This window comes from Salminus brasiliensis, chromosome 4, assembly GCF_030463535.1.
Source record: "Salminus brasiliensis chromosome 4, fSalBra1.hap2, whole genome shotgun sequence".
In the NCBI taxonomy this organism is placed as follows: domain Eukaryota; kingdom Metazoa; phylum Chordata; class Actinopteri; order Characiformes; family Bryconidae; genus Salminus; species Salminus brasiliensis.
In genome coordinates, this window is record NC_132881.1 from 27,138,003 (window position 1) to 27,154,097 (window position 16,095).

The following is a 16,095-nucleotide window of genomic DNA, read 5'->3' on the forward strand; positions in this document are numbered from 1 at the left end:
CGCAGTTTCTTGTGAAGTGTTCACAGTGAAAGACTGGCATTGACTTCTGGAAGCATTAACATCTGCTTTTTTTCAACCCATTTTCCCCACACATCCAATGAGACATTCACTGCACTGTACCACCTCTTCTCAATCCCAATACACACACCACACAGGTATTAATAGCCCAATCATGCTCATGCAGCGCCATCTGCAGGAGTCAGATGACTACCACCTTAAACACACAAGGTGACATTTTTACTGCATGATGGCACTCTGAGTTTTTTATGGGCAGCTTTGTCCTGGGTACAATTCCTGATTGTGGCTTTAATTAACTTACTGATTTCTTCAGCTTACAATGCTTTGTGTAATGTGTGTCTGTGCATCTGTGTGTTAACTCATTTTCTTTATGCTGCCGCCAGTTTGAGCAGTGGCAGAGGTTTCTGCGCTTTCAGGTTATACACTGATCTGCTTTCATTTGGGCCAACAGCTACACTGGCTACTCTGCTCTTCAGAACTAGACAGCTTAGCTAACTGTTAGATTACACTGTTACATTTTTTCTTATGGATTGGGACAAAAAATCCATAAGGAATTACAAACCACCTGAATTGAAAAAGTAGAAAACACACATTCATCCAAATATAAAGTTCCAGTTGAGTTGTACCAGAGATATTATGAAGAGCAGAAGTTTAAAGTGTAGCCTGCTCCATTCCTCTCTCTCCCCAGTGTGTGCCTGTGTATAGATGGGTGGGGGTGTATGTGTTTTAGTGGTACAGGCTGTGGGTTGACACACCTCTAACAGTCACAGAGCACACACTATGCTGTCTAAGACAGTTGCTGTAGCCTCTTTCCTTCCTGTAACCTTTTAACAACCCTGCTTGGTTAAACTGCAGTTCCTGCGTTGTGTGTGTATGTGTGTGTTGAATGTGTTTACTAGTCATTGATCAAAATCCTTTAATTTTAACAGTACTATAGTCACTGGTGTCCCTCCCTTCTTATTCCAGCACTCTGTTCCTGCATGACGCGCATAGATGATGGTTTGAGCTTTTAGCTCGTACTGTATTATGGTTAAAGATCCAAAGGCTTCACCTAATAATATACAGGACTAGAGCACACCAGAAAGGTGGCATATTCTCTTTTACAGCTCTGTACTCACTGTGATTTTTAAACTCATTAGGGTGAGGAGATCACTAAGGAGGAGATTGACATGTTGAGCGACGTCTGCACCAAACTGAAGGAGCAGAAGAAACTCCTCACCAAAGAGAAGGAGGAGCTGGAGGAGCTGAAGGATGACGTGCAGGAGTACAGCGAGGTGAGGCAGGGAATAAAACCACTGGAGGTCACTCTGTGCCTAAGAAGCACAGGCTCAGGTCTGTCTGTGCTTCTACTAATATATACTGTGGGTTCCCACACATCCTGGAAAATTGGGGAAGCCCGGAAATGTGGAGACTTTTTTTCCCCCTCATTGAAAATCCTGGAAAATGAGGAAATTGCTAAAAATGCCAAAAATATTTGATATTAATATATTTCTATATTTCTATTGTCACATGAACAGATTCACCGCCACAGTGGTTAATGATATATACATCACTTTTATATGAGTAAAAAGGACACTGCCTAACACATGTGCCTCACACATATTGGCAAGGTTTTTTCATAACATCAGTCCACTATATTGAGTCTAGCTGCATGACATTTGCATAATTTTACACATTAAGTTATACTGAGAGGCTTACAATACCCAGTTTTTCCTGGTCAGGATTGCGGTGGGTCCAGAGCCTTCCCACGGAATTAGGATGGTAGGAATACCCACTGGATAGGCCACCAGTCCACTGCAGGGTACCACACACACACAAGTGGCAATTTGGCATAGCTATTGCACGCACCATGTGTTTTGGATGATTGGAGAAAACCAGAGTACCTGGAGGATCTGCCATGAGGAGAACACACCAAACGTCTCACAGACAGTGACTGGAGCAAAGATCAAACCCACAACATGTAGTATGTATGTGCCACACAGCTCCAAGGATGTGTTCTCCTTGTGTCCATGTGGGTTTCCTTCAGGTTTTGTCTCCTAAAAAACACTGTTTTGACCTAAATTGACCTGTAGGTGTGAGTGTTTAGGTGTGTGTGGTACCCTGTGATGGCCTGGCCCCTGTCCCAGGGCTTTTCCTGCATTGTATGAATGAATGAATGAATGAATGGCAGACCACATTCAGATCAAAACAACATGCTATTATAGTTGTTCTTCCTTGCCCTCCTTCCTTTTTTTACTCATGTCCCGTTTCTGTCCTGCTCTGCTTCAGGATCTGGAGGAGATAAAGAAGGAGCTGTCCAAGACTGGGCAGGAGAGACAGGTGGAGGAATCTAAAGCCAGTAAGCATCTCTCTCGCCGAGTCAACCGCATGATCAGCCGCATGGGTAAGATCATAAACGAGCTGGAAAAGGATAAGTTGGTGCTGGATGGGCAGATTGACAGTGGAACTACGCCACCAATAGGGTAAGAAAGGCTACGTTTGGTTTGAATAGTTTGTGTGGTTTGTTTGCTTGTCTGTATGAATGCTTTGTGTACTTGTGTATTTGTATCTGTGTGAGTGTGTCTGCCTGTAGTGTGTCTGCCTGTAGTGTGTCTGCCTGTAGTGTGTCTGTGTGTGTGTGTGTGTGTGTGTGTGTGTGTGTGTGTGTGTGTGTGTGTGTGTGAGTGTGTGTGTGTGTGTGTGTGAGTGAAAATTAGATTTTTTTTTTGTGATTTCTTGTGAAACTTGTGATATCCAGTAAAATGGTGGTGGGAGGCTAACATCACGGGGAGCTGAAGTCCGGTGTTTTTAAGCATAGAAAAGGGTTCCCAGCTAAATTAAGTTTCTTTTTGTTGTTTTTTATAGATTGTTCTTTGAGAAACGTAGTGACTTACAAAGGTAAGAAAAGGGGATGCTGTGGGGTCTGTGGGGTCTCTTGCCTGTCGAAACCACTAACACAGACCTCATAGTTCTCTTTCCATGGTTTAGTGTGGTCAATTCATCTTGATTTACTTCTAATCATCAGTAAATCTTATCGTTGTTGCTAACTGGGTGCTTTGTCATTGGTTCTGCTTGTCCTGTGGATTGAGTTGATCATTTTGATTGATTTTATTCTTCAACTGTCTCTTCAATTCTTTAGTGTTTTCATTTCTGTAGTCTCTGCGACTAACATCATAGACTGTGCTCCGGTGTTCTCAGTGCTGGTGATGAAAGCACTAAATACCTACACCTCCTTTTCTTTTGCTAAAATGACACACCATTTAATAAAATGTCATTTTAGCACCAAAACGTAGTAGCTTTTTAAAGGGCAGGCAAAGCTGCATCCTGTGTTCTGGGAACCCTGTATAGCATTAGCGGCATGCGTTCATCATCCAACTTTCTCCTCCTCCATCATCTCATTTTCTGTGTTATCGAGTAATTGTTTCCTGTATGCAGTATTTTCCTGTCCTGTAGGGAGAACCTGATCAGCATCAACGAGCTCATCACTGTCATGCGGCAGATCCAGAGCATTCCAGAGCAGAAGCTGCTCAGCATTGCCGAGGCGCTGGATGAAAACAAGGACGGCAAAATAGACATTGATGATGTTATGAAGGTAACAGCAGGAAACTATCAAGCAACGGAGAGAAAAAACAGGGCCCTCTAAGTCTGTCTGTGGGTCTGCCAATTTATACCTGGATCATCTTTCTTTCCTCACTCATTGATCTATATGTATTAGAGGTGTACAGATATGGAATATATTCCTATAATTTTAGATATATGTATTTATGATGTATTTTGTATGTATTTATTAGATATATAGATATAATCCATATATCAAGTCAGGTCATCTAGCATGTAGGAAGTTAAAAAAATCTATTTTTATTTCCATAAATATTTATTAGAGAATTATTACAACTTTTAGTCTACTCAGAACTTCCCAGTGCTAGCATTTTGTCACTGTCATGCAAAAACCTTATCTTCATTTTTGCCATTTCTCACGTTTTGGCATCACATTTTGAATATAGCAGGGTTCCAAAATGACCCCCAGTCATTTGGTGGGGGCTTTTTACATTGACTTCCACTAATATTTAAGAAAGGTTTTCCTTCTCCTGTAAAGTTGCCATCATTTTCATTGTTTTCATGACCGTGGCAATTTGCATGTGCAGTTGCAAAAAAAGTAAGTGAGCCCTTTGGAAGTACCTTGAATTCTGTATTATTTACTAATAAAATGTGGTCTGATCTTTTTCTAAGCCACGAATCTAGACAAACACAATCAAACTAAACTAATAGCCAACAATCATTTCTGCTGTTCATGTCCTTCCTCTTGCACATTGAATAAACATTCACAGTGCAGGCTAGAAAAAGTAAGTGAACCCATGGATTTAATCACCTCAACCAATCATTTATTACAGGTGATAATAAGATTTAAACAATGTTGAGGAGAAATGTTGGCCCACTCCCTGCAAATGATTTTCAGTTATCAATTTTTTTATGTGCACATCCCTCTTCATGTTATTCCACAGTGTCTCAGTAGGGTAAGGCAGGCCTAATACTCAGGACTTTATTATTTAGTTTTTAACTTGTGTGCTTTGGGTCAGTGTCCTGTTGCGTCAACCCAGTGTCTCTTCAGGTTTGAAGTTATTGACCATTGCCCTCACATTCACCTGTAAAACATTTGGGTACATTTTTAAATTCATTGTTCTCTCAATGATTGCAATGCGGTCAGGCCCTGAGGCAGCAAAGCTGTCTCAAACCATGATGCTTCCTCCATCAAGCTTCACAGTTGCGATGAAGTGTGGTTGGTGTGCAGTGTTCTTTCTCCTGCAAACATAGCGTTTTTTTTTTTTTTTTAATCTTTAACCCTTTAACCCATTTTTTCTCAACTCATTCAGCTGTTTTGCTCTTGGATTGACTTTACTGGATGACTTTGACGGCCAGATTCCTGAATTTTTTTCCCGTTTAGACAGTTTGTCTAACAGTGGATTTATGTACACCCAGTTCTTTAGCAGTGCTTATGTAGCCTTATCCAGCTTCATGCATCTCTATAATCTTCTGATGTCTTCTGAACGTTGCTTGAATCAAGGCATGGTTCACACTAACCAGGCTTTGTGTGCTGTTATTTACAAGGCAAAGCACATGTGAAAACCAGCTCTTCCAATCCCCAAACCTTTTGCCAATTAGCTTTTGAAGAAGTCATCAACACAGAGATTCACTTACTTTTTCTAGCCTGCACTCAACATTCAGCATAACCGTGTCTGTTTTTAGTGTGGCTAGATTGTGTTATAATTGTGACGTAAATAATGATAAGACAGTTTAAAGTTTATTTACAGTTTATTAGTAACTATTGCAGAAATCCAGGTAATTCCAGTTCTTTTACAATCTGGAAGTTGGAACTGACTGGGTATCTACCTATTTGTTGTTTGTGCCTAGGTGATGGAGCTGATCGATAAGGAGGACATAGACATCTCCACCACACAGGTGGCAGAGATCATGGTGATGCTGCAGAAGGAGGAGAAGCTGGCGGAGAAAGAGAAGGCCAAGGAGAAGGCTGAAAAGGAGCAGGCAGCTAAAGTTCAGAACTAAGCCCGACACCTGGGATACAGTGGGAAAGGAACACTAGAGCTACTGGTGCTGAAGCCCCTGGTTTTGTACTTGAAAAAAAAGAAGCAAAACTAAGTGATAATAAGAAACCTTTTCTTCCACTCCCTAACGCCACCCCATCAGCTGGCAGCGATGTCCGTATCCTGTGAGCTGAGTCACTTATCCTTTTCGCACACCGTCATCCTCATCATTCCACTGCCATCGTTCAGATTCATTTGTCTTTGTGTTGTTTCATTGAAAGCAGCTTCTGTTCAGTTCACAGCTTAGTTCTTTAACACAATTCAATGAATGTAAGCTTTGGGGACCTGTCTTATTTGCCCATCCTATTTGCCCAGTAAGAAGGAAGTGAAAAGGCAGAGTGCTTTAGAGAACCCAAACTCAAAGCATTTGTTTTGTTTTGCACAGATGCTGCTGACTGATTGAGCTTTCCAGGCCAACTCTTTGACTGAGTTGAGTCTTGATGTCACATGTTTAATAATTTTTCTTTTTTTTTTGCTACTACTCGATTGTGGCCTTGAGTGAACAAAAAAAAACATTTTCCTGACAATGCCAGTCATTAAAAAAAATCAAACTTTTTTAGATTAAGTATCGCACAGTAGAAAGCTCTCCCTCAGAATTTCATCTGATAACCTCCCCATCTGTAGTATACAGTTCATATGGGACAGACAGGCATTTTAATGCATTTCTAAACTCCAATGAGCCGTTGCTATTATAAGGAAGTTTATAAGGACGATTATAAGGATCGACAGGTTTTCAGCCGTTTCCTAAGTACAGGGAAATGTGTGAATTATTTTCTGTGGTAGCTGGCTGTATGCCTCCTTTGCGCTAGATCGAGGTTATGTTGTAAATATGATAGAGTTCCCCTTTAAAACAGGGTTCCCTTTTCAAGCCTACAGTCCTTGTGGTTCTGTATGTAGGGAGTATACTTAGCCATGGAAAAAAGTAGCTGTTCTGCTGGGCTAGTGACTGCATGGGGTAGATGAGTTTGAAAGAGGGCTTGGGGTGTGTGTGTGTATGCGTAGATGTGCTTGCGTGTAAGTGTGTGGGTGTGTGTGTGTGTGTGTGTGTGTGTGTGTGTTTGTTTGGACAAGTGAAGACAGAGGGAGCTCGGTGCAGTGCAGACAGGGCCGGCGTGGGGCTCGGCTCAGACCCAGCATGGCGAGGCCAGTCTGGGTATAGTCAGTCCAAGCACTGGGTAAACACTCGCGCCATACATGGAGAGGGTAGAGAGCAGAGGCGGAATACGTGCGCACACACTAATAGACATGCACGCACACACGCTCGTGCAGTATTTTGTCAGCATAGCATAGTTGCACAGGGCACAGCAGACAGTAAATACATCATTCCCAACCCTAAACATGTCATACACAGAGAACAGAGTGTCTGAGCTGGAAGCGCAGTGTCTGTGCTGCGTCAGACAGACTGAGAGTCAGAGGGACGGTGAGAAATGGTGAGAGATGAACGTCATTTGGAGTCTGGGTGCCTAATGCTTTGAAACAGTGTCCATAAGCTTTAGCAAGGCAGCAGGCGCTAGTCTAGAGGGCGTCCCTCGCCACAGCAACACAGTAAGCCTGTGTTTGTGCAGCTTCTACCTGCATATCAACATGTAGGCCTTAAACCACATGCATGAACTGCTCTGCATTGTAATCTCATCCTATTGTATCTACTGTGGAAAGGGAGCAGGATGTATCATGCTGATGTGTATGATTGCACTATGATTATTTAAAGCTTTTTATGCTTCTTATTATTATTTTTGAGGTCTTGATCCAGACTCAGGTACATTTATGTAATGTATGCCATGGGCTGCTGCAGGTCCAGGACGACATGTTGGAAGAAGCTGGAGTTAGGTGTAGACATGGCGGGAGATATGAGTAATTATTTTATTTATTTTTTTTTTTACTTTGAGCTTGCGCTGCTATTGTCCTACTTTAGTAAACAATATAAACATAGGGTCTGACCAATAGCTTTTTCATGCACTAAAGTTGCTACAGAGGGTCCTCGAGCAATGGCATACCATAGAAGAGCCACCGATTGTCCCATAAAGAACCATTTTTGTAAAAGAGGTGCATGAGGTGAGTGTAAAGAACCTGGACATCGACTTCCTCAAACCTCTAAAAGGCTCTTCTGGCTCATATCGCTGTTGTGATAAAAGATATGTTTTCTTTATGGAAGCAAAGAAATGGTTCTTCTGTGGCATCGCTCACAGAACTCTTTGTAGAACCTTTTATTTTTGAGAGTGTGAGGTGAGCACACGTAAGACACATAAGTAGCATTGGAGAATAGGAGAATGACAGCTGGAGAAGGCAGAGGGTAAGAACCCTGGGAACATAGCCACTGTGCTCAGTTACGCCCGTAGCTTGAGCTCACTTAAAGGGGAATTCCACCAGTTGTTCAAAGGTCCTGCATAGTGTGATTGGGAAGATCTGAAAAGGTAAGGCCTAGTGGTCTGATATGAAATGTATCCTTCCAAAGGAACTTGCCAAGGCACAGTCATTCACAGTGGTGATGATGGGAACCAGATGTCTGAAGAGTTTAACACCTCTTAAAAGCTACGTCACAGAAAGTCATAATGTGAGAGGTTGTGAGACGTAGTTTTAATGGTAGTTGGGCCCTAAAAAGGTATTTCAAATATTTTTAGGTTGGAGAGGTACATGCGTGGCAGTGTACAGCAAAATAAAGCTTATTTTTCAATTTTACCACTGTTTTACTGTCATCTGCATTACAGTACATACCATGAATGTTCACTGGTCATAGGTCATAGAAAGGCCAAAAGGACATCCCAACCCCTGGTTGCCATCACCATCTCTGTCATACCCGCAGAGTCTGTGAGTTTCTGTGCAATGAATCACTCAATCACACCAAACTACTCTGAATGGCTGAATCTTGGAAAACCAGTGCTATTCCCTTTTCAGACGATGATTATAAAAATTGTAATATATATATAATAAATATATCCAGCTCTGTTCAGATAGGGTCACTGTACTGTACTCTTATGGGGTTTGGAAACATTTGACCATGTTTCCAAAGCTTGAAAACACAGAAATAGTCAAATGTCTATATCGGCTCTCTACGAGAATAGGATTAGGGCAGCAGGGCTAGATAAGCTAGTACCGTAGACTGAATGTGTGTCCCTCCCTAGAGCAATAAAGGCATGTTGAGGAAGCCGTAATGGAGCTGGTGCTGTATTGCGTCCTAGATGAGCACTGATTTCAATTGACCGAGCTACACTTGGCCCTCTAGAGCCACTGTAATTGTGTGACCGCTTTACGAGCCTACTGTACAGCACCTGAAGTGGTATTTGACTGCCTGGTTTTTCTGCATTCAAAAATAAATTAATTAAAAGTATTCTGATGATTAATTTAGAAGCCGAATGAGGAGATTTGAAGTAGTTGAAATTCAGCGTCTCTGATGTCTTCTTGTGCAAAAGTAATTGGCCCACCTGGCCCATCTGTCAAACCACCTGCTGAAAACCTGTGCGTTCAGTACCTCCTCATGCCTCTGTATGGTCCTATTGTACAAGTGTACAGTGGATTGGCTCTTGGTCATTTAATTCAATGCATTGTTCTCATTGCCAGTTCACCAAACATTTGAATGAAATGAGCTGATGTGCGCTGATATGTTATTTATTTATCTTTTAATGATTTAATTCCAAAGTGCATAAAACAGGTATTATATTTGAAACTCATCCAAATATTAAAATTTTCAGTGTTTAATTTTTTTTTTCATGTTTACTACAAATTAACGCTTTTTATTTTGTTAGAATAATTCTGATGTAAAAGCTACTCATTTGAATTCTCATACTAGTGGCTCCAAAGTATTGAATAAAATAAGTGAAACTGGTCCGTGCAAATTTGTTTACCTTTTTTTTTTCTTTTCACATTTTCACACAGATATTGCACAAACCCATCACTCATCCATAATCCATCTTTCGGTTTCCTTTCTTTGCCTTTTTCCATTTATTTTTCCACCTCAACACCGCTTGGCTTTTCCCTCTCAATGTCCTGCTTCGCTGTGGCTTTTGGAATGACTTGCATGGTGCTCTGTATGCTTCTGCACATGTGAGGTTCCAGAAACTGCGAGTAGGCCTCTGCAGAAGCACTGATGCTGCTTTTGGGACAGCAGCAAGAGAGGCCTTGAAACATGGCTGCCGTGAGCCTGTTTTACCATGAAAAAAAAAAAAAAGAAATAAAGGTGCTAATTAAGGGTTCTTTGAGTGATGCCATAGAAGGAACACTTTAATAAAAGAGATTTGCGTGTGATGAACCTTTTCAATGTTTAAGAAGTTGATGATAGTTATATTAATTAATTAATTTAAAAGTTATTTAAATTAATTACAATTTTAATAATAAATTATAAATATAAAAATATATATATATAAAAGAACTCTTTGCAGCACCTTTATTTTTATGAGTTTGTTTCCAAAGCTTGGTCTTCTGGTACGTTTTGGGCTTCTAACTGAACTTACTCACCTGGCATAATCTCATCAGCTAATATACACATCCTTAAGGAGTATCTCAGCATTCTTCAACCATCTCTATGTCTGCCACATTTGTGTAAGGTTGGTTATCATAGATTTGAATGTGTTTCCAACTGCAAAAAAATGTTAAAATGAATGTAAATGATGGGTAAATGATAGTATGAGCTCATTATGTGGCAGACATCACTGACGTTGAAATCACTGGAGCTGCTCTGAGGGCAGAACTGAAGAATACTACTGTAAGTGAATGCAACACTAGTCCTAGCACCTGGTCTTTGTTCTGCTAATCTAGACTGGGCCTTCAAATTGCTTTCATCTGCACTGTTTTGGGAAAAGCAAGCACAATGTGCACTGAAACTGTACATCTCTGATAGCCAGGATGTCTTTTAAAGGCATTATCACAATGACTGCATGTTTTTTTAAACACTATTAGCTAGACATGATAAGGAGAACTTATCTTTTAGACCTTTGTTGCTTATTTCATGAACCATAGAACATAGGAAAATGCTGTCTGCACATCTTCTGAGAAGGAATCTTAAAGAAAAAGACCTGAAGATGGAAAAGAAAAAAGAGATGTGTCTGTTGGCTTCTGAAGATGCTCTCTTAAAGTCTGAAAGGTTTTTTTTTTAACTCACAGATACCTGAAAAGGGACAAGACTAGACAAGACATACACAAACACACAGTGACCAGTGAGCACATGTGCCCGGCGTGGTGGGTAGCCTTGGCTGCAGCGTCCGGGGAGCCCGCTGAGCCACCACTGCCAACTTTGTATTGATATAAGCAAAGTATAGATTATACACTTAAAATTAGTCCGATGTTACCATGTTTGGAGTCTAACATCCCTAAAGTCCAGTTACAAAGTCCAAAAATGGCACAGTTTGCATTAAAGTAAGTTTAATCGAGTCTTTTACATTTAAATTAAATGTTAATAAGGGATATTTTTGTAAAGAGGAAATAACTATAGGTAGCAATATGTGTGTCAATGGTTGTCTGTCCACCTTTTTAATGTTAGGCTCAAATTCAAAACTTCAAGACCTGGAGTTTCAGTAAAGCCATGTTAACTGATTAGCAGCCAAAGCAAATTGAGAAAATAGAGGGCAATGCTGATACCCGTGTACCCGTCTTCATTTTTCATTACTCTGTTAACCCAGACACCCATCTCTGCAGCTTCAGCCACTACTGGAGTAAGAATTAGCTTGACCAGCAGGGGGCCATTTGACTCAAAACACAAGGCACCTCCTGACATTGCGATATCGATCGGGCCACTGGAAACCTTAGCCTATCTGTCACAGCAATGCTTGAAAAGGTCGCTAATTTGCACAGATTCTTTACTGGCTTAGCAAATGATCAATATTTCAATGCTAAGAAGGGAAGAGCTGCCAAAACATGCATGTCTGTCCCACAAGCCTCTAAATGACTAGGGCTAATAGCAGACTGGCTATCAGACTGTTAGCTTATCATATGCTATCTGGACAAAAGTATTGGGACACCTGCTCATTCATTGTTTCTTCCGAAAGCAAAAGCGCGTATCCTGCTTTTGTTGGAGTAACTGTCTCAACTGTCCAGGGAAGGCTGTCTGCTAGATTGTGGAGCATTGCTGTGAGGATTTGATTGCATTCAGCAACAAGAGCGTTCGTGCGATCAGGATACTGGCTCCTTTTTTTCCCATTCACAGGCGAAACCATCTAGCATCTTTCTACTATTACAAACTACCACCATACATGCAAAAAACCCTGAATCACTTGCTAAGCAGTATTCGACAGGCTCCCTCAACAGCCATGTAGACCCATCACTTCCTGTGTGCTACTTTTTTATTCGATTAACTTCATAACATTAAATATGTTCCAAAAATATAGAGGTTTCCTGTTCCTGAAAATCAAGGACGTTTTACAATGACCACTGTGCCTCGAAGAGTTGTTTCCAATGATCTGCTGGTTTAATAGATGTCTGAAAATATCATGATCAATAATGATAATTATATTTGTATCCCAAGCTCACAGTTAGAAATATTATCTAGACTGCCTACATTCAAGATGCAGACACAAGCCAAGGTCTCATGTTTTGCAGTGAACACATGGCCTAAGTGACTGTGCTGCGGATGGATAGCATGCTCCAGTAAACGTTGCCCTGTAAAAGAATCTGTGCAGACTGGTCGACTGGTCAGAGTGTTCTGTTCTCTGTAAGTGGCTCGTTTCTCCCTGTTGACACCTCAAGTTCAACATCTCCGCTTGTGAAGCCAGCCTCCTCTGGCTGACTCCTCAGATAGTTTTGGTTTGAAGGGAGCAATGTAGCGTGGTGCTGAGAGATTGCACAAGGTGTGTGTGCAGCGTCTGGGGTCACTGCTTAGACACAATGGTGATAAGAACAGGTTTTAATGTTCTGTAAAAAGCTAAACTGCATGCTTAACTTCTTCTGAATGCCCAGATTGAGGTGCACTTACTCGGTGTACTCACCCTCTCTCTCACTTTCTCACACAAATACACTCCTCTGTTTCTGTATGTGTGAAAGGTTTAAGCAGGGTAAACATGCCTGGGTTGTGTAACACTGGACCTGTGCGTTATATGAAATGTACATGTGCTGGTCCTGCTTGCCTTCACTTCTCATCTGTGTTCTTCTGATCTGTTTCTAATGGTTAATCGATGCGTTTACTTCATATAGCACATATAAATGTCCAATGATGTCTTAAAGTACAGATGTAATTCCACCAAAACATAGTTTGGTGATATATCAGTGTAGTAACGTAGCATTACTTAACATCACTGTTGTAAGGAAACCTCGTATTTGTGATATGGTTTGTGTTTTATGGATATAGAAAAGACAAAAAGTTGCTCATTGGAGTATAAATAGACAGTATGTGACTTTGTTTGGGGCGAGAAATGAGCAGATACTGTTTTACAAACCTTTAAACCTTTAGCAGAGTAAAATCGCTGCATTTATTGGCCGACATAACGGCAAGATAATAGTAATAATATAACAGCATAGTTAACGCTGTATTCATGCCTGACTCATACTGGATAGTGTTGCTGTCCTCTCGTCTCTACCGCGATTTGCTGTTAGCAAAGCTGGTTAGCTTTGGCCCCCACTCGCCTACATGACTTCAGCTTATATACATTTCCATTTCTTCCATTTAAGGCACTTATCCAAAGCGACCTAGAAACATGCTTTACTGTTTACTCAGAAAATGTAACCGGCTAGGGTCTAAAAAATATGTCTAAGCTTAGATGCTACTAAGTATAAAAGTCAGTATGGGGACCACAATACTCGGCACTACACTTCGCCCAAGTACATTTCTTGAGTCTTACCGGTTACAAAAATAAGCTGGGACTTTCCTTTCTGATGTGAGTTAGTTCCAGTTTGGTAGCCAGCTGAGGTAGTCCAGCTTGTTTTCGAGGGAGCTGACATTTTAGGGAAGAAATGGTAAAAGCCACTCAGCTAGTGTTAGCTTCTAGCCTAGCCAGGATCCCAATTTGCTCCCTTTGGCTTTCACAGAGGCCGAGTTTGAGCTCCCCATCTGTGGACACTGACCCAGGAAGAGATGCTGTCACCAGGCCTGGGTTGTGTAGCGACCTGTTCTTCCATAACTAGGAAAGTCTGGAGGCGAGGTGCAGCTTTCCGGTATCAACAACACCATATTCTCCCATCGCCGTCAGGTTTAAGGGCTTTTGGTCGTGGGCTGAGATTACGGAAATGTTTAGAGGGATATAATGAGGGTTTTTTTTTGAAGAAGAACACAGCAGTGTTTAAGATTCAATGTACTAAACTTGAAATATTCGACTATACCAAGGAAAAGTTTGTAATTCTTAGGGTCAATGTCCAGCATATTTGTTAAATTTCATTCTTTTTACCGGAGCAGCTAAAAGGCTGTTGAAAATAGGCTTATAAAGCGAGAAATGCGTTCCTCGTCCCAACCAACAGCCTTACTATTTATACTAACTAACTTTACAGACACCTTTACTATAATACATAAACAATGACTAAAATGAATTTACAACCATTAATGTAAAATGTTACTGACACGCTCAGACATTGTAAGGGACAGCATTTTCCAATGGTCCGAGGTTTTTGTATAACAGTGACGATAAGTAGATTAATGCACTGTGTTAATGCACTGATCCACACTGCATTACATTTTGCTGTACCGTTTTTATATGTGTGTATAAAAGTTGCCAATGTATGCTGATCTAGGACTAGTTATTCACACCCAAATCCTAACCACCAAAACTGATCTCAGATCAGCATAATGGGCTAATTGTGCTTTACACTTCCTTTGAATATGGCTACAGTAACAGCACTTTACCTGACTGAACAGTAGGACGTACTGCTGTAGTAATGTGCATCATTCAGTACTGTATTAGATCGTCTGTAGACATTTTCATAATGCTTCCATTTGCAGAGGACCGGTGAATGTACTTTTAGAATCAGACCTGAGAGTAACTTTGTGAAGGTCTGGTTCTTTCGGCCGAGTACAGCAGTAGGTCATTCTGCACAGATGGTGAACTCTGTGTGGTAAGGAACTCGCACAGAGGCACAACCATGCCATTGCACTCACACTGCTGCACACTTTATCAACGCCTTATGCGCAATCTGTAGATAGCACATATCATTAGCTCTGAGAGATTGTGCTTTTCAGTTGTTTTGAGTATTGTTATTTAATCTGAATCAGCATAATAAATCATCAGACTGCTCAAGACTTAGTCCTTGATTGTGTTCTTACGGGGCAGAGGCAAGCCAGTGTGCCTCTGGAATGACTAAACACTGAAATGGAGGGTCGGGAATGTTAACGAAGCAAACATTTACACGGAGCGTCCACTGTTGACATGCTGCTGACGTCAGAGACATTCCCATTTTAATCTCTTCTACTCTCCTGCAGCTGATTGGACCAGGAGTGGCAGTATTAGTTTAAGTGTGTTATTAAAGGATTAGTTCAGCGCAAAGTTCAATTTACACAATCTCACTTTTATCAACCAAGAAAGTTTGCCTGACGTTTGCTTCTTTAAATTTGCTCTAGGGCTAACGTAACTAATGAGTAATGGAGACTTACAGCCACCACTTTGCATTTAGCATTTTACAGAAGGCCAATAATCTATACAGATGTTAGTATATTAGAAACTAGAATATGAAAATATTATTTTTTTTTCCAGTTTTAATCTTGCTATGGCATTTGATTGATCTTTTTTATATTTTAGAGGAAAGCTGCACAGCTTGTAGACCAATGTCGGCAACCACCTAGCCCAAGCTAAAGCTAAAATTCTGCGTTTGAGGAAAAGTCCCCAAGACAGCAATTTAATTCAAACAAAATCAGTAATTTTTAACCTGAACAGTGTTTCCTTTTTTTTTTTTGCCAAAGTACTTCAGTTTTGTTCGCCAATAGGATTCTGTACCTCTCCTCCATCACTTAGCATGATGCGAGCTAACACAGCTTTTTGTTATGTAAAAGTTAGCAAGTTCAAGAGTGTTAAGCCTTCCAGTGACGCCATGTTTGCGGCAGTTCAAAAGGATGCAGGTGGCATTTCACATGACTTGGCAGAAGAATGCCCTTGGCCTTTTCATCCTTCCAGCATGGTAGCGTTGTAAGATTGGGAGACCTAGCCTGTGGGTGGGCATTGCTGATCTAGGACTGGCTTTTCCCACCAAAATCCTTACCACCAAAACTGGTCTCAGCATAATGTGGTAAATTCTTGTGCTTTACACTTCCACAGAATATGGCTACAGTAACAACACTTTACCTAACTGAACAGTAGGCTGCACTGCTGTAGTAATGTGCATCATTCAGTGCTGTATTAGATCGTCTGTAGACATTTTCATAATGCTTCCCTTTGCAGAGGACTGGTGAATGTACTTTTAGAATCAGACCTGAGAGTCACTTTGTGAAGGTCTGGTCCTTTTGGACAAGTACAGCAGTAGGTCATTCTGCACAGATGGTAAACCATCCAGTGTCGCCATGTTTGCTGCAGTTCAAAAGGATCCGGGTGGCATTTCACATGACTTGGCAAAAGAACTTTCTAGGCCTCTTCATCCTTCCAGCATGGAAGCGTTGTCG

General features: G+C 41.0%; 1 protein-coding gene across 5 annotated transcripts in view; it reads left to right on the plus strand.

The window, feature by feature from the left end:
- The window catches only part of letm1 (leucine zipper-EF-hand containing transmembrane protein 1), a 37,875-nt gene extending 23,132 nt beyond the window's left edge, over positions 1–14,743 (plus strand). The window contains exons 11-15 of one of the 5 annotated variants that reach the window (XM_072677812.1): positions 1,158–1,292; positions 2,287–2,480; positions 2,863–2,895; positions 3,433–3,589; positions 5,407–14,743. In XM_072677812.1, coding sequence (XP_072533913.1) covers positions 1,158–1,292; positions 2,287–2,480; positions 2,863–2,895; positions 3,433–3,589; positions 5,407–5,559 — 672 coding nt within the window. In that variant the 3' untranslated portion in view covers positions 5,560–14,743. Of the gene's footprint in view, positions 1–1,157; positions 1,293–2,286; positions 2,481–2,862; positions 3,590–5,406 lie in introns of those variants that run through there. The other 4 variants (XM_072677813.1, XM_072677814.1, XM_072677815.1 and 1 more) reach the window with 4 other exon arrangements.
- The last annotated feature ends 1,352 nt before the right edge of the window (positions 14,744–16,095 follow it).